General features: G+C 33.7%; 1 protein-coding gene across 1 annotated transcript in view; it reads right to left on the bottom strand.

The window, feature by feature from the left end:
• The window catches only part of YTHDC2 (YTH domain containing 2), a 71,012-nt gene continuing 47,472 nt past the window's right edge, over window positions 1,641-25,180 (bottom strand). Inside the window, exons 21-30 of the mRNA XM_018053734.1 lie at window positions 22,345-22,471; window positions 21,085-21,290; window positions 20,556-20,751; window positions 19,868-19,977; window positions 18,008-18,300; window positions 13,633-13,810; window positions 5,553-5,756; window positions 4,650-4,832; window positions 3,508-3,595; window positions 1,641-3,396 (exon numbers count right to left, since the gene is read on the bottom strand). Of these exons, the coding sequence (XP_017909223.1) occupies window positions 3,515-3,595; window positions 4,650-4,832; window positions 5,553-5,756; window positions 13,633-13,810; window positions 18,008-18,300; window positions 19,868-19,977; window positions 20,556-20,751; window positions 21,085-21,290; window positions 22,345-22,471 (1,578 nt within the window). The 3' untranslated portion in view covers window positions 1,641-3,396; window positions 3,508-3,514. The remainder of the gene's footprint in view (window positions 3,397-3,507; window positions 3,596-4,649; window positions 4,833-5,552; window positions 5,757-13,632; window positions 13,811-18,007; window positions 18,301-19,867; window positions 19,978-20,555; window positions 20,752-21,084; window positions 21,291-22,344; window positions 22,472-25,180) is intronic.

Raw genomic sequence — 25,180 nt, forward strand, 5'->3', positions numbered from 1 at the left:
CTTTTTTCCCAAGGAGCAAGTGTCTTTTAATTTCATGGCTGCAGTCACCATCCACAGTGATTTTGGAGCCCAAGAAAATAAAGTCTTTCACTGTTTCCATTTTCTCCCCATCTATTTGCCATGAAGTGATGGGACTGGATGCTATGATCTTAGGTTTTTGAATGTTAAGTTTTAAGCCAGCTGTTTCACTCTCCTCTTTCACCTTCATCTTTATTTAGTTCCTCTTCGCTTTCTGCCATAAGGGTGGTACCATCTGCATATTTAGTTACTGATACAGTTTCTTTAAAAAAAAAAAAACTTTATAGTAAAGCTAACACTAAATGATGATATAACTATTTGGCCAAACAGATATTCTGAGAAAGGCATCCCAGGGAGAGTGAAGAAGGAAAACTCGTCTCTGATGCTGGAAGGTACTTGATATTGAAGGAACAGTGAAGAGGTCAGTGTGGCTAAAGTGGAATCAGTAGAGGAGGAGAGCAGAGGAGAGAGGATCAGAGAAGTAATAGGGGACCAGATCATGGAAGGGGACCAGACCATTATGCCACTATAAGGACTCTGGCTTGAGTGAATCAGGGAGCCACTGCAGAGTTTTGAGCAAACAGAATAACACAAATTGATTCAATGTTTTTAAAGACTGACTGTGTTGAAAGTAGACTGGTAGCATGAGGAAGGGGTAGAAAAGGGGAGACATCTTAGGAATGAAGGTGGCTCAGTCCAGGGTAGTTGTGACACATGTGGTGAGAAACAGCTGGAGCCTAGATATAGTTTGAAACTGAACCCAAGAAAATTTTCTGATGGGTTGGATTGAGAGAAATAAAGGAATCACATAAAACTACAAGTTTTCTGGTTTGAACAACTAAAAGAATGAAAGTGGCATTAATCAAAAACAGGACAACTTTAAGTGGAACAGACTGTGGTGAAAGAATTGCAGCTAAATTTTGAATATACCAAATCGGAGATTTTATTAGACAGCCAAGTAGAAATTCATATTTGGCTAGAAAGACCACGATACATCCAGTGGCCTTGGCCAGCCTGCCTGCACTGTGTGGGCCTCTGGGTAGACAACAGTCATGGAGATTTCAGCAGCACAGTGAGGATCTGTGTATGAGAAGCACACTCAGACCAAGACGTGTGGTCACCTGTGAAGTAAGTGTCCAGTTTTTCACTCTGGTGTTGATTCAGGTGTAAAGTTCATTTGACTTATTTCTCAACATTTTCTCTGTCTCAGGATATAAGATTTTAAACGGTGAAGAATGAGTCTCTGAGAACAAATTCTTAAATGAACATGTCTTTCCTTGAAGTACTCAACTGAGACTATCCTTTCCTTATTGTTTATCTTTGCTGTAATTGGTAGAGTGAGGCTGGATACAATGGCACAGCACATAATGCATTGTCTTGAAAACAGAAGGTGGACAGCTACATATCCTATTAATAATCAGAAGATTTTATGTTAAAACCTGTCTTGGGATTTTTCTCATGCCCCTATCATAATAAGGTAATTTTTTCTAGGGAAAGGTACTGATATGAGGCTATCACCTTCTACTGCAATTTAGTGTTCTTCAAAGTGTATGAAATTCATTAATATCTCAAGGGATAATTGTTGATCATTGATAATGTCTGAAATAACAAAATCTAAATGATTTAACAGAATTTCATTTAATAAGTATATTTAAAGTTCATCTCTCTCAAAAAAACAGCATTTTAATTACATTCAAATTGTGTTCATCTTAAATATCAACAAACTCATTATTTACATACAGGGATAGATATTAGAAAACAGGTGGAAATTGAAACAAGTTCTATTTTTTAGACATTCTTACTTCCAGATTAGAATACTGTGAACTGCTAAATATATACCTAAATAAATGTATACATTATCAGAAAACCACAACTTTCTCTAATAGGAAAAGAACTGTAATATACATATAGTAGAACATAATTCACACAGGCTCAATTTACAGGTATGTTTCAAAGTATAAAACAAACAAAATCCCAGTAACTACAAGTACAGGCAAAAGTTACAGCCGGCATTTTAAACTAATGCACCAACATACAATGCTTTCCCAGAGAAAGTAGAGAAGAGGGCCCGAGATTTTATGCTGATGAATGACTTTTCACTTCTTTATTCTTAAATAAAGAAGCGGAGCACTTACTCTTTTTGTGTTTAAATTAGATATATGTTGGTTTTTTGTTACATATCAATGACCCTAATGCATCATGAGAAGTGCTATCAACCCTGTTCACTTAAAACTCAGTAACCAAGACATTTCTTTCATTTCTCCTTGAACTTCCATTTCCCTTCAGAAAGCCTCTAAGGAAATTTTATAGACAACTGTGGTAAAGAGATCAAACCAAATAATTCTGATATGGCAAAGAAATGCAAGAGTTGGCACTAACATGGGTTTACAAAGAGTTACTCTCCGTTTATTAAACCACAAACACACACAAAAAAAAAAAGGAGTGAGAGAGAAATCTTACCTGGAAACATAAGTAGGATAAAAAGTACTAGAAAATGTGTGTTGTTTGGGAGCTTCAGTTTGGAAAACATACAGAAACCAAGTTACCATTAACTGTTACAAGCATTTTTTTTCCAACTTGTATAACTTGCTTAAATTTTTAACTTGTCTAAATAAAGTTTCTCTAGCCAAAATGAAGAGTTCATAATCACTGTTTTTGTATCAGAGATAAGTGAAGATTGTCATGTAGGAGAAAGGATGGTTTGGACACATCAGGTTAATAGAGGTAGCACTTCGATTAAGCGCTTAATCTGATCTGATTCAAGTCGGGAAGGAATTCTGCCTTTCTTCAGTTTTTACTGTGTTTCACATAGTTGCGGAAAAAGAAGATTCTTTCTTCTTCTTCTTTTTTTTTTTTCCTTAATGTACTTCAGGTTAAAAATGGCAGAATGAATAGTCCTTAATTAGCACACACTTTTTTAAAGGGACATTTTTAGATTTTGGTCATTTGCTTTTCTTTGCTTGTTTTTAACGATAAATCTTTAGAATTGACTCTTCTATAATGGTGCTCAGGTGGACCGATAAAATCAGACCTTTTTTAAAAGTAAACAATTTATCTTGCATTAAAATAAATCACCAATTAGAGATCTAAGTCAGTGTTTCAAACAAATGTTAACTTCAAATTAAATATGTTAACTGCTGCTGTGTTAAAGAAACAACTATTTCATTCAATTATAAACATATTAACAAACATACAATCATTCCCTATGATCACAATAAAAATTAAATTATCCTATTCTCTTTTATACGAAGATGGTAGTCCTCAAGCAACACTTTCAACCAGAAAAGCTCATTCATAACACAACCCCATCTCAGTTTTTGAACGTCAGTGCATTCAATGGTTATAAGGAGGCATGATGTTCTTCTGAAGCTAAGAGTTCTGGAAGGGTTAAAAACAAAAAAAGAAGAAGAAAAGAAAATATAAATAATCTGAAAGATTTCCTTAATGATAACAAATAATGCCTGTACTCAAAGTTAAGTATGGTATAACCTGAATATTAATCAGTTGCGGTTTTTTCTCCCAATGGAAGGCGTTCCCATAACTGGAGCAACTGTTCACCAACCTGAGGTTCTAGTTCCTAGAGAAACCAAAAGTCACAATAAACATAAAAACAACTAGATTGAAATCTATACTGATAAAAATGTAAGACAATCAAACTTCATATTTCTACTAAATCATGTGTTATGCTTTCACTGCTCTAATGCTTTTCATGAAGATCTAGCAAAAGTACTCAGCTTTTGTACTTCCAAAGGTTTATGTTAATACTTAGCATATTAGATGTTTGTGTTTTTTCCCTCAAGAAATCATCTTAGATACTATATAATATACTTAAGGAATGAAATTTATTTCAAAATTATCAAATAAAAATTAAAATATTCTTACATAATTGAAAAGAATGTCATTTATTGTCCTCTTGTAACATCATGTGCACTTAAAAAGGACCTTAACAGTTTTCATGTGGTTATTTCAATAGTCACACTTGTTCAGATGAAGTATTAGATGTAGCCTTAGCAAGACTAGATAACTCTCTAAATAGATTCTCTGAATCTATTTTTTCCTACAAAAAACTTGGTCAATAACTTATTTTAGGCTTAAGAATTGAACTACCTCATATAAAGAAGCTAGCACAGTCATCAATATATATGTTAATTCCCATCACCTTAACTAGTTTAAAATGCCTATCAGCAGTTATCATGAAAACAAAGCATAAAAGAAATAAAACAAGCCACAAAAATATAAAATTGCTATTTATATCATTAGTTATATCCATAAAGAACTTAGATACTGTTCTTATCCTTAGACTTTATTGAAATTACTTCAGAATTATACTAGGTTTTGATCATATCAAGTTAGGTTGACAATAGGAACCTCTAAGAACTGACATGAAAGATTATATATACAATGACAGAGCAAAGTCAGGTTTACAAAATGTTAAAAAAAAAAAAAGAGCTCTGTCAGGCACATTTGCAAGTAGGTTTTTAACTAACTCTTCTACAAATTTGAACCATTATCTTCCCATGTATACATGGAATATACAATTTGTATTCTTGCATTTGTTCCTCAAACAAATCACTGAATAACAGCCAAACAAAACAAACAGTGGAAGAAAAATATTAAATGCCATCGTATACCTGCCCATCTCTGCTTATCTGGACTTTCTTGTTGTCATTCCAAGGATTGAGCAAATGGTGTGCAAACTGAAAGGGAAGACTTTCTTTCCGTATCCACTCCACCTTAAACACTCCTCCTAGTCCAGCTGAGCCCCAATCCTGACTCTTCTCTCTTCCTATCTCAGAAGACATTCTAGAAAATCCCTGTGAGTAAAATGAGGGATAAATGAGAAAGCCCTGAGGTTTTGTACTTTTAAGGTAACAATGTAATATAAAAATAATAGATATCTAACAAAATTCCAGAAAGCTACTCATTAAGCATTTCTTATAAAAAGATGAACTAGAAAATTTTAGAGGAAAGACCGATTTCAGCTTTCTAATGTAATTTTAAATACAAACACATATTTTCTAAATAATGTATCATAGTTCTAAACCCACATTTATTCCATTACCATATGAATACTATGTAACTTCTAGGTTTTTAGTTCAAAAAATGGTAACTATATCAAATAATAAATTCATTATTTTATAAATTCAGATATATATCAAGTCAAGGAACACAGTTAAACTGAGTTAAGAAACACAGTTTCTTGATGGTCAGACTAATCTCTTTGGCACTATTTAAATAAACATTTTATCAAAAAGTCACACTTCTCATTACTTTTAATCCACCAGAAATCTTAAGTTGTCCTCAGGAGGAAAAAATTTTTGTCTAGAGAGACTCTGGGAAAACAAGGCAAAAACAAAGGGATCCCTATATATCATTCCTTTGAAGAGGTGCAATATATTCCTTATCCTCAGTCAAGCATAGTGCATTCTTACACTCCAATGCAATAAAAACCCAGCTTCTTTTTAACTTCTATGATTTAACTGATCTAATCTACAGCCAGAATAATGCCCTTTTACTGTTTCAGGATGGCTCACCTGGAAATGCCCAGATCCTTGAACAGAAAATACCAAGTACACCACGCTGCTTTCCCAAAAGGCTCGATTTAGCTTCCGCTCATTACTAGGAGTTGTAGACCAGATACCCTTCTGTTGAGAAATTTCAAGGTTTCTCAGATTGCTACTCTTCATTATGAAGTATCGAATAGGCATGTTTGGTTTTGGTGAAGGAGACTTTGAGCCCTAAAAAAGAATGGATATTAAACACTCTCTGACATAAATCACAGCAGGATCCTCTATGATCCACCTCCCAGAATACTGGAAATAAAAGCAAAAATAAACAAATGGGACCTAATTAAAATTAAAAGCTTTTGCACAACAAAGGAAACTATAAGCAAGGTGAAAAGACAGCCTTCAGAATGGGAGAAAATAATAGCAAATGAAGCAACTGACAAACAACTAATCTTAAAAATATACAAGCAACTCCTGCAGCTTAATTCCAGAAAAATAAACGACCCAATCAAAAAATGAGCCAAAGAACTAAATAGACATTTCTCCAAAGAAGACATACGGATGGCTAACAAACACATGAAAAGATACTCAACATCACTCATTATCAGAGAAATGCACGTCAAAACCACAATGAGGTACCATTTCACACCAGTCAGAATGGCTGTGATCCAAAACTCTACAAGCAATAAATGCTGGAGAGGATGTGGAGAAAAGGGAACCCTCTTACACTATTGGTGGGAATGCAAACTAGTACAGCCACTATGGAGAACAGTGTGGAGATTCCTTAAAAAACTGGAAATAGGACTGCCTTATGACCCAGCAATCCCACTCCTGGGCATACACACTGAAGAAACAAGAATTGAAAGAGACACATGTACCCCAATGTTCATCACAGCACTGTTTATAATAGCCAGGACATGGAAGCAACCTAGATGTCCATCAGCAGATGAATGGATAAGAAAGCTGTGGTACATATACACAATGGAGTATTACTCAGCCATTAAAAAGAATACATTTGAATCAGTTCTAATGAGGTGGATGAAACTGGAGCCGATTATGCAGAGTGAAGTAAGCCAGAAAGAAAAACACCAATACAGTATACTAACACATATATATGGAATTTAGAAAGATGGTAACGATAACCCTGTATGCGAGACAGCAAAAGAGACACAGATGTATAGAACAGTCTTTTGGACTCGGTGGGAGAGGGAGAGGGTGGGATGATTTGGGAGAATGGCATCGAAACATGTATAATACCATATAAGAAACGAATCGCCAGTCTAGGTTCAATGCAGGATACAGGATGCTTGGGGCTGGTGTACTGGGATGACCCAGAGGGATGGTATGGGAAGAGAGGTGGGAGGGGGGTTCTGGATTGGGAACACGTGTATACCCGTGGCAGATTCATGTTGATGTATGGCAAAACCAATACAATATTGTAAAGTAATCAGCCTCCAATTAAAATAAATAAATTTAAATTTTAAAAAAGAATGGATAAATTCTGGAAGTGAAACTTGACCTTTCAAAATCAATAGGCTCAATTAAATAACATCTTATAGATATATAAACCAACATATTTTACCAAATACGCAACAAATATAGGTAGCTCTATCATGGCTGAAAACTTACTCAAGGCTCAATCAAAGTGAGGTCAAAGAACCAAAACCAAGTACTGATTTTCAGAGCATTCAGAATAGTCAACTCTGATTTATACTCCAAATGTACTTTCAGAAAATATCTTAATAAACTTGCAAAGACTGAAAACAAAACAGAAACTGCTCCAGCTTACTGCCTGGATACAATTTCCAGGTGACAATGCAGGAAGGGAAACAAACAGAATCCAATGGTCTCACTGAACTTGCAGTTGAGAGGCCACATTAACTAGATTTTGCATGGCAGTGTACCAGATAGAAGGGAGCTGCATAGGAAGAGAACAGGGGACTACAGAAAAAGTCCTCACAAGGTTCTGGCTAAGTAAAGACCTGAACATAGTAAGAAACGATGAACTGAGGCAAGGAAAAATTCGAAGAAAAAGAGTTCTTAGAGCTCACACATGGTTGGGAATATTTCTTCTTTTTCCCGGGCAGAATGGAAAGAACGTGTAATATCTAGCACATCAGTCAATGGAAATCATACCTTAGTACTGGAAATCAATTAGGACCAGAATAAAAACTGCCCTGTGCCCAGACCCACCGTAACACAGCTTAAAAGTAAGTCCTGGAAGGATTACACTGATTGTAACTAACCTAACTGTGTATCAGAACAATGTCTAACACTATTTAAATGAATAAAACAAAAATCTCACACCCAAACAAAATTTTAAGGAATGCAAACAAACAGGACTATGACCACAAACAGGAAAAAAATTAATCAACAGGAACAAACTGAGATATGACAGATGATGAAATTAGGAGATAAGAATTTAAAGAAGCTATTCTCAATACATGGCACTATGTTTAAGAAGGTAGACGAAACATAAATATGATGAGAGGGGAAATAGAAGGTATTTTTTTAGAGACTCAAGGAAGGTCTGGGGATGAAAATAAAGTATTTGAAGCAAAAATACACTAGAAAGAATGCACATCAGATTAGACACTACAAACAAAAAATCAATGAACTTAAAGAGGCAGCAATGGAACCAATCTCAAATGAAGCAAAGAGACAAAAAGAACTGAAAAAAATGAAGAGAGTATCAGTGACCTGTGGAACAACATCTAATAGTCTTACATTTGTATATCTAGAATTCTAGAAAAGAAGTGGGGAAGAGGTGAGATATAAAAAAATACATGGTGTTAAATTTCCCAAAATCAATGGCAACTATACATACACAGATTAAGGAAGAAATATAAAGAGGACCAGACCAAGTCATATAAAAATCAAATTGTCAAAAAACCAGTGATAAAAAGAAAGTCTTAAAAGCAGCTAGGCAGAAAAAGACAAATTATATATGGAAAAAGAAAGATAAGAATGACAGTAGATGTCCCATCAGAAACTATGTAAACTACTAATGTGAAAGTGAAAGTCACTTAATCCTGTCCAACTCTTTGCAACCCCATGCTGGAGCGGGTAACCTTTCCCTTCTCCAGGGGATCTTTCCAACCCAGGGATTGAACCCAGGTCTCCCGCATTGCAGGCGGATTCTTTATCAGCTGAGCCACAAGGGAAGCCCAAGAATACTGGAGTGGGTAGCTGATCCCTTCTCCAGTGGATCTTCCTGATCCAGAAATCAAAGCAGGTCTCCTGCATTGCAGGCAGATTCTTTACCAACTGAGCTATCAGGGAAGCCTATATGATAGTATTATAGTAATGAAAGAAAATCATCTGTCAACCTAGAATTATATACACAGTAAAAATATCTTTCAAAAACAAAAGTGAAAAAATTTTTATATAAAAGCTAAAATAATTCATTTCCCACAGATCTGTACCTAAAGAAATGTTAAAAGAGGTTTTCAGACAGAAGTATATGATCCAAGATAGAAATTCATGTCAACACAAAATAAAAAGCACAGGAAATGGTAGACATTGAGTAAATATAAAAGACATTTTCTTGACTTTTGATAAAAGGTAATTGACTGTGTAAAATAAAAACTAATATATTCTGACATTTGTAACATGTAGAAATAAAATGTAAGAAACCAATATCAACAAAGGACTGAAGGGTAATATAAGCATACTGTTGCAAGGTTCTCAAACTATAACTGAAAGGGCATAATACTAATTCAAGATACATTAGGTGTTAGGGAACATTTAACAGGAGGATTCCTGCATGCTGTTTTCTATTTCTGAAGGATTCTCTCTTCCTTATCAGTTCCTATTCCAAGAATGAGTAAAGCTGCATGCAGTTCTTAGGACTCAGGTCATGGGATGAGACAGGCAGGGACTCTTTTCAGCGTCTGAGACCTTGTATGTATTAGACTATCCATATTGTGGCTATTGATAAAATTTCATCCTGTGTAATAGCTGAGTAATTATCTTACTAAAGATATATAAGCCTGCCTTTCTGCTAATAAAGCACCTTTGCTCCATCAGAGCTTGGGTCTCTGTGTCTGTCTGTCTTTCTTTCTGTCTTTCTCTCTCCTCGGCTAATTCTCTGGAGAACAGAAACCCATCTTGCTCACTCTCCTTCCTGGTCTTCTAAGACTCTCTCGAGAAGGCACCCTGTGCCTTCACGTCCCCCTCGAGAGGTCGCCCTGTGCCTTTGTGAGAGACGCAAGTCCTGTGTCAAGGACTCTGCGGAAACCAGGGAGTATCAGCCTCTTTCTCTCTTTCACTTTTCTTATTGTTACCTCCGGACCGCCAGGTCCCAGTCCATTAAAAGACCCCAATAATTAGGATAAGGTAAAAATGACTTAAGTAGTGAATTCCATCAAGCACTTAAGGAAGAAATACTATTAAGCCTATACATCTCTTTCAAAAAATTGAAGTTAAAGGACCACTTCCCTACTAACCATAAAATAACCACACAACCCTGATACCAAAATCATACAAAGATAACTAGATGTTACTCTCTAGAATAACATTCCTCATAAACAAAGATCCCTCATTTAATAAAATTTTTGATGGAACAAAATCAAATCCAGCAATATTTTAAAAGGGTAATACATCATGCCCAAGTGAGGTATAGCATGCAAAGAGTTCCAACTATAAAATCTCTAGAAGAAAGCACAGCAGAAAATCTCTGGAATCTTTGATTAGGCAAGGGCTTCTTAGGACACAAAAATATGAACTGTAATAGAAAATACAGATGAAATAGAAAAAATAAATAGACTTCCATCAAAATTAAAAGCATTTTTCTTTAAAAGATAATTGAATCACTTTGATGTACACCTGAAACTAACACAATATTGTAAACCAACTATAATATAAAATAAAAATTAAAAATAAATAAGTAACAAGGACACAATAGAACAGGAAAATATAACCATTATTTTGTAACAATTTTAAATGGAGTATGATCCATAAAAATACTGAATCATGTTGTACACCTAAAACTAATATGATATTGTAAATCAAGTATACCTCAATAAAAAATTAAAAACTAAAACAAGTTAAAAACATTCTTAAATAAATAAAGTGATGGTTACATGAGGACAAAAAAGACACCATTAATAAAATGTAAATGCAAGCACAGACTAGTGAAAAAAGTGTTTACAACACAGATAATTAAAACTTGTATAGAGAACTCTTAACAACTAAATAAAAAAAGACAACCAATAAACAATTTTAAAAAGTTAAACAAAAACTTGAACAGATTTTCACCAAAGATTCAGAAATGGAAAGAAGCATGTGAAATGATGGTCAATATAATACTTAATCATTGGGAAAATGCAAGTTAAGACTACAATGGAGCATCACTATACACCTATATAGCTAAAATTAAGAGTCTAGTAATGTCAAGCACTGTTAAGAATATTGAGCAAATGGAATCCTCATAGATTATTGAAGGGGACAGAGAAAAGTACAGCTATTTTGGAAAACAGTTGAGTAGTTTCTTGTAAAGTTACACTTACCACACAACCCAACAAACATACTCATGAGTATGTACCCAAGATCAGAAAACATATCTGTACATAAAGATTTGTACCTGAATATTATTCATAATAGTCAAAAAGTAGAAACAATCCAAAAGTCCATTAATGGTGAATAGATAAACATACTGTGATATATCTGGAATCAAGATTGCCAGGAGAAATATCAATAACCTCAGATATGCAGATGACACCACCCTTTTGGTACAAAGCGAAGAACTTAAGAGCCTCTTGATAAAAACAAAAGAGGAGAGTGAAAAGTTGGCTTAAAACTCAACACTCAGAAAACTAAGATCATGGCATCCGGTTTCATGGTAAATTGATGGGGAAACAATAGAAACAGTGACAGACTTTATTTTGGGGGGCTCCAAAATCACTGCAGATGGTGACTGCAGGTATGAAATTAAAAGATGTCTGTTCCTTGGAAAAAAATTTATGACCAACTTAGACAGCATATTAAAAAGCAGAAACATTATTTTGCCAACAAAGGTCCGTCTAGTCAAGACTGTGGTTTTTCCAGTAGTCATATATGGATGTGAGAGTTGGACTATGAAGGAAGCTAAGCACTGAAGAATTGATGCTTTTGAACTGTGAAGTTGGAGAAGACTCTTGAGAGTCCCTTGGACTGCAAGGAGATCCAACCAGTCCATCTTAAAGGAGATCAGTCCTGGGTGTTCACTGGAAAGACTGATGCTGAAACTGAAACTCCAATACTTTGGCCACCTGATGTGAAGAACTGACTCATTTGAAAAGACCCTGATGCTGGGAAAGATTGAGGGCAGGAGGAGAAGGGGACAACAGAGGATCAGATGGTTGGATAGCATCAACTCAGGGGACATGAGTTTGGGTAAACTCCAGGAGTTGGTGATGGACAGGGAGGCCTGGTGTGCTGCAGTCCATGGGGTCACAAAGAGTCAGACATGACTGAGCAACTGAACTGAACTGAATAGTTTAATATATCCACACAATGGGATACTTACTATCCAGCAATAACAAGTAATAAACTAATAATATAATAATCATAAAATAATAAAATATATAACTAATATATATAATTATATTAATCTTCCACTTATATTATCTTCCATTTGCATAATTAATATAATATTACTAATATGATATATTGTATTATATATTATATAATATATATTTATATATTATCACTTATTTATATATATACTTTATTTTATATTATATATTACATATTATATAAAATATATTTCTATATATTTATATTTATATTATAATATATTATATACCATATAATCAATGTAATTACAATATATCATATGATAATATATTATATATTATATTAATATATGATATTATATTAATATTTTATATCTACAATGGTGTAAAATATTAATATAATTTAATAATTAAATTAAATATTAATTATATATAATTTTATATAACATGTATGGTTAATATCAAATATAATTTAATATAAATTAAATACTTTATAATATTAATATTATAGTAACATAATACCTATATGACTATATTATATGTTATATTATTATAATATATATTATGTAATAATATATATTTTATATTAATATTATGTTTTATATATAACTAATAATATAATAAACTCAATAATTTACAAATCAATTTCAAAAGTCAAATAAGCCAGTCACAAAAAGTTATATACATTTCATTTACAGGAAGTTCCAAAAAAAGGCAAAACGTTAAGAACAAAGAGCAGTTGAGTGGTTACCAGAATCTGAGGGTAATAGGACTGCTCTACATGAGACTATTGTACAGTTCATGATTGCATACACTTGTCAAAATTCACTGAATTGAACTTTATTTTTTTTTAATTTATATAGTTTTTTTTTAAATTTTACTTTATTTTACTTTACAATACTGTATTTTAAATTGGTGAATTTTATCATGTAAATTATGCCTTAAAAAAGGCACTTAAAATTAAAAACAAAAATACTCTTAAAGCCAAAGAATATAAATCTGCAAAAACATTTCTTTTCCTCTTATATAACAATAGTATTTTAGCAGACATTTTCACCAGAACTACATCACATAGCTAAAAAACACTAACCAAATACTTATTCAGGTATTAAATTAAAATTGTTCTAAATAGTTGAAATCATTCATATCACAAACTTTTTAAAAGATACATAGTTCTCAATTCTTTATCAACATTTCCTTATCTTCCTAACCCCATCTAGTGTTGTATTTTTAATATAACCACTGAATTGAAGAAATCAATTAAGAATGAAAGAAATCATTGTTTTGAATTCTTAAAGTATGAATCAAAATTAATTTAAGAAATTCCTTTTGTCATTTGTATTTAACAAAAGAAAGGTTCTAAAGATACAGAAAGGGAATCATGAACTGCTTAGCCACATGCCATCAGGGAATGGTCTACAGAATGAAAACTTTCCCGGATCATACCGACCAAAAATACCTGGCAAGTAGGAGAAACTAAAAAATTTACTGTTTGCAAACGTTTATTTGTAACTAGAACAGAGGCCAGGATTAGTGATTTAAAAGCAGAATTATTTATAATTTTGTTAAATATGTAACACCAGATGTGCTACAAGTCCCTGATACTCTACCTTTCCTGAGGATGGAGGAGAAGGACTAGCACAAGGACTTGGATAATTACTGCTGTCTGTAGATTTCACAGAAGATTGATCTGACCGGTCCTCAGTGCTTCGTTTAGGATGCAAAATTCCTCTATCTTTATACTTCTGAGGTTGGTGTAGTGTTGGAGCTGGAGATTTCATCAGTACTCTTGAGTGAAAAGGAGGAAGCAAAGATCAGTTACACATAAGATCCAAGCAGACTCCATTTCAAACCAAAGTTCAATGATTCTGTGATTTATGGAATTGTATTTTAAAAGGCAATTTCATTCTTCTATTACATTTAGAAGAAAGGGTTGTACTATTAGGGTACACTTACAAAGATAGCATTTTTTAAAAACAATACAAAAATATATTAAAAACAACCTATAAAAAATTTTAATTTAGATACCAAAGTATTATTTCCCTAACAAAACTCCTAACCTCTTTTATGACAGTCTATAAGAAATCCTAAACAATTATAATGTCATATATTGATGCCTAATGTCTTTTAACATTTTAAAATTATTTAAATACATCTATGCTAATGGCTGTTACTAGAAAATCACCTACTCCACCTCTCTTCCATTTGCATTTATCTTAAAACCAAACAGATTTCAAAAGCATACTAAAAATTACAGCATGGCAAAATGGAAATAATACTGGACTAGAGTCAGGAGAGAAGATTTTCAGACAGAACTAAATTTACAACTAATGAGGTAGGTGATCCTGGGCAAGTCTTTTGATTTATCTGAGGTTTAATATCCTTTAGCTGTTAAATAAAGGGATTAAACTAGATAAACGCTAAGATTCTTCTGTTTTAAAATTCTATGAATAAATGCAGCAAAAATGGCAGTCAAGAATTTTATAATTTTTTTAAAAGTGTACATCTCAGTGGAAAACCAGACATTAAAAAACAAAGAAGACATTAAGTAATTCCTAAAGCAGTATAATATAAAGTTCACAGCATTACCTATAAATATTCTTGCCAAAAGAAAAAAAAATGTTCTTGCCAAAATACTGGATCTAATCAAGCTTTGAGAGCTAACCACATCCATGAAATACGCAGGGTATAGCAATAAAAAGAGACATATCCAGAATGTGGTACATGTCATAATACCACTGACCTAGTTTCCTAAGAAAAGTCAACAAAGGAACTAACTGCTCTAGATCACAAGAGATTCAAGAAACAAGACACCCTAATACAGTGCATGAGTGAGTCCTCCCTGAACGCTGTTTCAAATAAATATAGTTTGAGAATTGGGGAAATGATTATTTTATTGGGACTGATTATTGGATTTTGATTGTGTAGGAAAAATGCCTTTATTTTTTAAGAGATTCAAATCTAAATACAGAGGAGTAAAATGACATGATGTGAGAGACTGATTCTGAAATATGTGAACAAAAAAAGAAAGGAAGCAAGAAAAAAATAATTGGGTAGATACAGCAAATTAAGTGAAAATCGTCAGAGGATAAGATGGCTGGATGGCATCACCAATGCAATGGACATGAACTTGGGCAAACTTCAGGAGATGGTGGGCGACAGAGAGGCATGGAATATTGCAGTCCACGGGGTCACAAAAAGTTGGACACAAATGGGAGACTAAACAACAATCATTTACTTTGCTGTGTTTACATATAATATATAAACAAAACATAAAAAGAATAAGTCATAACATTTCATAAACTTCCACTGAGCCTTGCAATTATAATTACTCTGCCTTCAAAATAAGTTAAAATAGCTTATCCCCACATTTTGCTTCTCTTTCAATAAATATCTTGGATTCAATATTTCTTTCACAAATGAAATAAAATAGCTAAAGCCTAAAAATGCTAACAAAAATATATAATGAATAAACATGTGAATAATTATTAAGAACTTGATAAATATAAAAAAACAACTTTTCAGGGCTTTTGTCTTTAGGAATTGAAGTTCAATGAATTATCAAGTTATACCTCTAAAATTCCATCATTCTTACCCTAGCAGATTATTTACCTGAAAACTAGGTAACAGAACTTAATTAAGGGTAATATCTTATTAAAATAAAACTGATGCTTCCAATAGAACTAAATGCCCATTTTTGCAGTTTCCAATTTGATCTTTGATTCTGTGCTCTATTCTAGCTTTTCTCTCTTCTTCCCCAAATTTTGGCTCCCCCTCAAATTTCATGCATGTAGAAACAAAGCATTTGTATAAACCTTTCCACCCACAATTTCATTTAAGACAAACAAAGAATTCTGATAACTCAGTTATATCTCATTTTTCTTATAGAAAAGATGTTTATTCTTTGTAAGCAAATTATTATGTAAAAAATGACAATGTAAAAACATTGGTTTAATTTTAACTTGGGATATGGGCATTTTTCCATGTTTTAATAGTTTCTTAAACTTTTAAAAATAACTAATAAAATGTTTCTATTAAAAGAAATTAACTGATCTATATTTTGCCATCCTAGCGTGAAAACTCTAACTAGAAATACTATGAATACCTTTTCTTCAAGAAGCAATTCCAGAAAGATTATAAAGAAAGATTATTCACCATTCAAAAATACACCTTCAGAAGAGTCCTTAATCTATTCCTCACCAAGCTATATCAGTTCCAGGCCTTGTCTATTAAAACTACAAAGTCTAAAAGTATATGAAATTCTTTATCTCACTGTTCAACAGATAAGAGAATAAAGAAAGCAAAGCTACAACCTATAAGGAAAGGAAAATGGCAGATACTGGTATCACAGGAGAAAAAATGAATTTATAAGATAATCAGTTTCTAAAGCATAACTATTATTATACTTTATTATAATTATGATTTTCTCCTGTATTTCTAATTTTTATTAAACAAGTATATATTACTTTTATAAAGAAAATAGGAAAATTTTCCTCATAAATGCATGTGTATAGTATGTATGTATATGTATAAAAACACATGTGTGTATAAACAGTCCCTCTGAATATATACATATATATATATTTTTTTTTACAGAGGAGTCTATAAATAAGTCTACCACATAATTTCTATGCAAATGTATTCATGTATTCGAAATCACTCTTATTCAAGGAAATTTTTCAAAAAATCTTTTTAAAAAGAGGAGTATCTAAGTAGAAAATGAATTTTTTACTATTTTATTTTTTGCTTGGCAGTATCTACATAAGAGAAAATGGTTTAGGGACACACATTATTATAAGCAATTGGCTGAATTATTCCTAAAATGTTGTATATGAAAAACTTGGAATCCAGCATGTATTATTGCTTTTTACTGAAATCTTAACTGATAACATGCCTTTACGCTTCATTCAAATAAGTAAAATCTGATCAAAAGATGGTAGGTACTAAATATTCCATCTGAACCTTGAAAAACAATAAGCATCACATATCTTTTATGCCTCCATTATTTCTATTTTCAATTTTTAACAATGAAATAATATTCTTAGCACAAAGATAATATCTACTATACTGTTCAAACTAGCATTCCAGGCAAGAACGTTGTCTCTGTTATCCATTCTACCAAGGTAAAAAAAAAATTTTTAACTGATATAAAGAAATACAAATTGGGTTCTAACAAACATTTTTACAACCAGAAATATTTCTAAATCATGGCCAACCATTCACTATAAATACTACATTACCAAATACATTTTGGAAAAATGATTCAATATAAGAGCTCTCAATAATCATATGATAAAAAATTCACATCTAATTGCCAAATGATAGAAAGGATAAAAGAATTTAGCTAAATTGTAAGAAATTTTGCCAAGACAGTAAATTTACTTTTTTAATATATGTATTCCTCTCTTCAACAAAATGTAACCTTTCTGAAGAGTTTTATTCGTTATAAATTGCTATATACCTCACACCAAGAACACTAAGCATTTAATATGTCCCTGTATGAACAAATGAATAAAGTACGTTTCTGTACAAAAACCAATCAGTTTTATTAATACCTAGGTAAGACTTGGAAGGAGACAGTTCTAAATGGCCATAGCCAACACTTTTTGCTGTGAGGTTATCTAGGAAAGATATGACTTGACATATATGAACTAAAATGCACAATAAAAAATGCTGTTATCTTTTTCATAGACCCTAAATTTGTAAATTCTGAAAATTAAACATTTCGAGCTTTTCCTGACAAAAAAATAAAAATTCCTTTTTAAATAATTCAAGACCCCAGGAGCTTGAAGTTCTTTGTATTATCTAACACTTAAAAGAATTATGTTTTAAAAGTAATAAATTCTTCCCATTTTATTGTAACCTTTTTGCATATCTCAGATTATAAGAAAGTAATTTTTAAATATTATAAAAGCATGTGATTCTATGATAAATAACTATTTCCCAGAGAAAATATCTCATCTTAATAAAATGCTATAAATTTACCTTTCTGCAGTAGTAGACTCATCAGAAAATTCAGTATCTGCTGAACTTTTTCTACTATTATTTGACCTCCAAGATGATGCCAAAGGAAGTTCTTCTGAAGACATAGGTCTTGGCCTTTGGCCAATCCCAGATGGCTGTTGTAAACCTGCAGATTGTTCTTCAGTGCTTAAAACAGCTATAATTGCTCTTATAGTAGCTTCATCAACTTGAGACCAAGGTTTGGATGGAGCTCTCATTCGACGTAAAAATAAGCTGTGCCACTTCTGTCTAAGTTGCAGCAATAAACTGGCTGCCTGTAATAAAATAGCTTTTTTTCAGTTCAAATGAAAGTGAAAGTAAAAGTCGCTCAGTCGTGTCCAACTCTTTGCGATCCCACAGACTATACAGTCATACAGTCCATGGAATTCTCCAGGCCAGAATACTGAAGTGGGTAGCCTTTCCCTTCTCCAGGGGGTCTTCCCAACCCAGGGATCAAACCCAGGTCTCCTGCATTGCAGGCAGATTCTTTACCAGCTGAGCCACAAGGGAAGCCCAAGAATACTGGAGTGGGTAGCCTATCCCTTCTCCAGTGGATCTTCCTAACACAGGAATCGAACCGGGGTCTCCTGCATTGCAGGCAGATTCTTTACCAACTGAGCTATCAGGGAAGCCCTCAGTTCAAATCGGTAACAGCAAAATATGTACCACAATTGCAAGACAATTATTTTTCAGTCTGAAATTGTTTCCAAAGAACACATTTCACATTTTATTATCAATTTCATTCATTTTGTTGCATGAAAAAAATAAAATTTCTTTACCATTTTGAGGCACTAGAGACACAAAATCAAGTTACACAGTCCAATGAGAGAGAAAGAAAAACAATGTGTGGTAAAGTGTGATTAATATTGGAAAAGTAACAGCAGGGTAAATAAAGGAAAAATACATTAAATTTCATTCATACTTTATTTTACTGCCAAATGATGATGTCCAGAAAGCAGCTGAATTCATACAGAGAAAATCCTAAGCTAGAGATACAGGTAAGATATGCCTGGAAGTTATCAGCGTATGAATGATTACTAAATCTACACACAGAGGTAAGGTCCCTAGAAACTGTGCAGAGACAGCGTAAAGAGTAAAGAACATACTACTGGTGAACATCCAACATTTAGGGTAGAAGCACATACAAAAGAGTACATGAAAGAACCTAAGAAGGAACAGCCTCGCTAGATGGAAGAAGAATCAGGGAAGAGTAGTAGTATAGAAACTAGTGACAAAAAGTTGGACAGGGGTGAGGAAGGAAAATGGGGAAGGGTATGGGCAATAGTGTTAACTATGAGAGATAGGCCACATTTATCGAGAACAGCAGTCTGGCTTTGACAACATGGAGGAGACAGCATCGACCACGGCAAGTACAGTTTCAGAGAAGGGAAAAATGGATGGGAATGGAAACGAGACTGCAGCAGGTTGAAGTGATCAAGGAACGCATGTAAGAAAGTAAGCTCCAGCCACTATCAACTTTTGACAGTTTGTATTGTCCTCCAAAAGGATATAAAATGATCTTTAAAAGTAAACATAGAATCAAGGGAAGGCTTTGTCAAGAAAAATTTTAATTTGATAACAAACATTCATCTTTTCTACTTGAGAGATACATGTAAAGAGAAAACAAAATGACCTAATATCTTTCCCTTTACACAGAGTTATATAAAATAAAAGAATTTCTTGTGTACCCAGCACTCAGTATTTTCTTATATGCACAAACATATTCGTATTCTATTCTCTCACACCAAGGGCTCAATTTTAAAGAGATAATTTTCATCACACCATGTATAGTTCATACAACTGAATGAAAAAAATCTATCACACTGCTAGAAAGCAACTTACCTCTGGCTCTAGTTTGAAACTGAGCCACTCATCAAGTTTTAAAGTTGCCAAATTAGCAGTAGTCCTGTCTTCCATTTCACTATCACTACTGTCATTAGGAATACCATCCGCTGTTCAAACACGTATGGAAAGGAAAAGAAATTCACTTTTACTATCTAACATCACAGCAAAAAATGTAAGCCAATACAGATACTCTGCATTTACACAAATCTTGCTGATATACTAACAATTTGTGTGGAGAGTTCTCTAAACACAGCAGGTCACAAATTAAAACTGGCCATTCTTTATTTCTCTACTCAAATTCTAAATATCAGAATTTCTCAAATCTTTTTCTCAAATATTAAATATTAAAAAGTATCTGCATAAAGGTAGTAGGATTATGGGTAACATTTCCTTTAAACAATTACCTTTATTTATGTTAAACTATCATTTAAATTCAAGTGGAAGAAAAAACTAAACTTCCTATCAGCAAGATTAATCAAAAATGCACAAATCAATATCAAGCTACCTTAGAAATCAATTTCAAGAATAGTGGTATATTTTAATATTTTTAAATTAGTCGTAATACATCAAAAGGGAACTACTACCACAAAAATTTCTATAATTTCAAATTTTGTTTGGTTTAATAAGAAGAAAAAAACAGATTTTTCTCTCAAATAGATTTGTATTTCCATCATAATATATTTACCACGAAAAGATGAAGGTTCCTGAAGAGCATTACTTGCCAACCTAGCTGGTCCACAAAATACCAACACAGTGACAGGCGTCACTGCTGAACAGCATCTAATATTAGCTATCCTATGAGCTCTAGTCATTTCATCATAAATAAGCCAATCTGTGGGCAGTGCCTGGATTGCTGCAGTTTGACCGTTTGCTGGAGGAATCTATTAGGAAAATAAATTTTAAAACTGTTAACTGAATTTATCACTTATCGGTAACTGTACAAAGTCCCTCAGCAAAATAGATGATGCATATATTACTACTCAAACAAGAATTAAAGCAAATCATTGTTCACGTAGTTTGCACAAAAGTCCCTTAATACTTAACACATTACTTCTTTCGATTCTATCAAAATTTTGTTCCAGTGTTGAACTGTACATTTATAACTAATTAATTTTGCAAAGCATGTTGGTATTGGGAACATTTTTCATTGATTTTCAACTACTTAAACGAGACAAGTTTTACCTCAAGGCCAAAAAACATTCAAAAAGTTTTACCTTTTTATATTGAGGCTGACTGAGAACTGAAGTGGGATGAAACCGTACTTTTTTCTCCTTTGGCCCTGCCAATACTACATTCTCTCTGTCCACATGAACTAAATGAGGATACATGCCTGCAACCAACGCAGCTTTAACAACGGCCCAATTCTCAGAATTTGTGTTAACATCTCGAATGTCACCACCACCTCTTGCTCTCACAAAACCTAGAAAGACGAAAGAAACCACACCAACTTTTTCTACTTCACAAGATATACTTTTAAATTTGTGGTTTACACAAAAAAAATAATGTATAACAGACACAAGTTTAATGATTCAAATTTCACAATAATTCATAAAATTTCTTCTGAAAAGTTTTAACATATAGAAGCAATGTTCTAAGAAAGTTTAGGTTTACTTAGACTAAAGTAAGCAGTAGATAGATACACTGGGAAGTTGTGGACTTAAAAAAAAAACACAAAAAACACACTCTTGCAATAAAGTTCTCCGTAAACAGCTATCAGATACATCCTAAATTCATACCTAAAAACCTAAAATAGTCCGCTGAATGGTATTAATATGTTGGTTGTGACAGACACTAATCCTGGAAGTAAAGTCAAATAAACATAAAGTATTCTTGCTTGAATTTCAATAGTCCTTCATATCTCCCCATATTTGAAACAACTCTAAATCCTCTGGTTCATGCCTTATATCACTTTGGCCCTTGAGCTATTCTAGGAATACAGGCTCAGGTACTTTTCTTCTATTTCCTCAAGATAAAATGTCACTCAAAAAGAAATTCAAAGAAACAATTCTAAAATGATATAGCAAAATTGGCATTCTCTTAAAAATCAAGTGCCTTCATGTGCTTACTAGTTGTTTTATGCTCCAAAAATATAAAGGACAGCATTCATATCAATCTACTTAATTTTTAGCAATTTTTCTTCCATAAAACTATTTATTAATAGCAATAAAATATAACAAGTACCATACCTAAATCTATTTTCCCAAAAAATATATTATAAATTTTTTATTGCCAACATTATAAAATCATTCATCACCCACAGCTTCTACATTATCATTTTTTAAATCAACAAACAAAAGTTAATATCATGCAGAAGTCTACAAAGTTAATACAAAGCAGTTCATGAACAAAAGATATACAACATGCTACTGTTATAAAGATAATGCAAGATGGCATTAGTTAACATAAGAAGTACTATAAGGCATAGGCAGGGTACTCCCAGTAGCTGAAATAGGTTCTTTGGAGGAAAACTTTACCTGATGCTCTAAGTTGACCAAGCAACTGAGTTCTCATGCCTATGATTATTTCCATGGTAGCTTGTGAAAGAAAATTCTTTTCACAAAAGGCTCGCTCCCACCCATCACTTCGAGCTTTCTGCCATGCCTATAAAAATAAAATTACACAAAAGACACATCACTTCTCAGTTAGGAAGCAAAGTAACTGAAAATCATTATAACCATTCAAAGTCAATTCTTCTTTTTCTAATTCTCTTACAAATAAAGGAGACAAGCAAACAAAAACATAAACATAAAGAACAGATTGATGACTGCAAGAGAGGGGAGTTTAAGGGAGTGGAGAGTAGGTGAAACAAGCAAAGGGGATTAAAAGGTACAGACTTAAAGTTATAAAATAAATAAGTCCTGGGGATGTATAACACTGGATGGTATATTGTAAAGTTTCTGAGAGTAATTTTTTTCATTTTTGACATGAACATTTATTTTTTAAGTAATTTTTATTGGAATATAGTTGATTTACAATTTGTGTTAGTTTCTCTGCACAGCAAAGTGAACCAGTTATATGCATACATATATCCACTCAAGTCAAGTGGGCCTTACAAAGCATCACCACGAACAAAGCTAGCAGAGGTGATGGAATTCCAGTTCAGCTATTTCAAATCCTGAAAGATGATGCTATGAAAGTGCTGCACTCAATATGCCAGCAAATTTGGAAAACTCAGCAGTGGCCACCGGACTGGAAAAGGTCAGTTTTCATTCCAATCCCAAAGAAAGGCAATGCCAAAGAATGCTCAAACTACCGCACAATTGCACTCATCTCACATGCCAGTAAAGTAATGCTCAAAATTCTCTAAGCCAGGCTTCAGCAATACGTGAACCGTGAACTTCCAGATGTTCAAGCTGGTTTTAGAAAAGGCCAACATCAAATTGCCAACATCCACTGGATCATGGAAAAAGCAAGAGAGTTCCAGAAAAACATCTATTTCTGCTTTATTGACTATACCAAAGCCTTTGACTGTAAGGATCACAATAAACTGTGGAAAATTCTGAGAGAGATGGGAATACCAGACCACCTGACCTGACTCTTGAGAAATCTGTATGCTGCAACAGTTAGAACTGGACATGGAACAACAGACTGGTTCCAAATAGGAAAAGGAGTACATCAAGGCTATATATTGTCACCCTGCTTATTTAACTTATATGCAGAGTACATCATGAGAAATGCTGGACTGGAAGAAACACAAGCTGGAATCAAGATTGCCGGGAGAAATATCAATAACCTCAGATACGCAAATGACACCACCCTTATGGCAGAAAGTGAAGAGAAGCTAAAAAGCCTCTTGATGAAAGTGAAAGAGGAGAGTGAAAAAGTTAGCTTAAAGCTCAACATTCAGAAAACAAAGATCATGGCATCTGGTCCCATCACTTCATGGCAAATAGATGGGGAAACAGTGGAAACAGTGTCAGACTTTATTTTTTTAGGCTCCAAAATCACTGCAGATGGTGACTGCAGCCATGAAATTTAAAGATGCTTACTCCTTGGAAGGAAAGTTATGATCAACCTAGATAGCATATTCAAAAGCAGAGACATTACTTTGCCGACTAAGGTCCGTCTAGTCAAGGCTATGGTTTTTCCTGTGGTCATGTATGGATGTGAGAGTTGGACTGTGAAGAGGGCTGAGCGCCAAAGAATTGATGCTTTTGAACTGTGGTGTTGGAGAAGACTCTTGAGAGTCCCTTGAACTGCAAGGAAATCCAACCAGTCCATTCTGAAGGAGATCAGCCCTGGGACTTCTTTGGAAGGAATGATGCTGAAGCTGAAACTCCAGTACTTTGGCCACCTCGTGAGAAGAGATGACTCATTGGAAAAGACTTTGATGCTGGGAGGGATTGGGGGCTGGAGGAGAAGGGGACGACAGAGGAAGAGATGGCTGGATGGCATCACTGACTTGATGGACGTGAATCTGAGTGAACTCCGGGAGTTGGTGATGGACACGGAGGCCTGGCATGCTGCGATTCACGGGGTCACAGAGTTGGACATGACTGAGCGACCGAACTGAACTGATCCACTCTTCCTTAGATTCTTTTCCCCTATAGGTCATTACAGAGTACTGAGTAGAGTTTGCCATGCTGCACAGTAAGCTCTCAGTAGCTATCTATTTTATTTATGGTAGTGTATACATGTCAATCTCAATCTCTCAATTTATCCCTCCCTCCTCCTTTTCCCTTCGGTAACCATAAGCTTGTTTTCAACATCTGTGACTCTATTTCTGTTTTGTAAATGTTCATCTGAGAGTAATTTTTGTTTTATGGCTGCACCACACAGCATGTAGGGTCTCAGTTCCCTGATGAGGGGTCAAACTTGCATCTCCTGCACTAGAAGTACAGAGTCTTAACCACTGGATCACCAAGAAGTCCCCAATAGTAACTTTTCCTATTGAGACATAACTGACTTACAACATTAGCTTTAGGTGCACAATTCAACACGTGTATATATTGTGAAATGATCACCATTTTAGTTAACAGAATAGAGAGTAGATCTTAAAAGTTCTTATCACAAGAAAAAAATTTTTAGCAAGGAAAGACAAGAAAGCCTTCTTAAAGGAACAATGCAAAGAAATAAAGGAAAACAACAGAATGGGAAAGACTTGAAATCTCTTGAAGAAAATTGGAGATATCAAGGGAACATTTCATGCAAAGATAGGCACAATAAAGGACAAAAACGGCAAGGACCTAACAGAAGCAGAAGAGATTAAGAAAAGGTGACAAGAATATACAGAAGAACTGTATAATAAAGCTCTTAATGATGCAATAACCACAGTGGTGTGGTCACTCACCTAGAGCCAGACATCCTAGA

This window comes from Capra hircus, chromosome 10, assembly GCF_001704415.2.
Source record: "Capra hircus breed San Clemente chromosome 10, ASM170441v1, whole genome shotgun sequence".
Lineage (NCBI taxonomy): Eukaryota > Metazoa > Chordata > Mammalia > Artiodactyla > Bovidae > Capra > Capra hircus.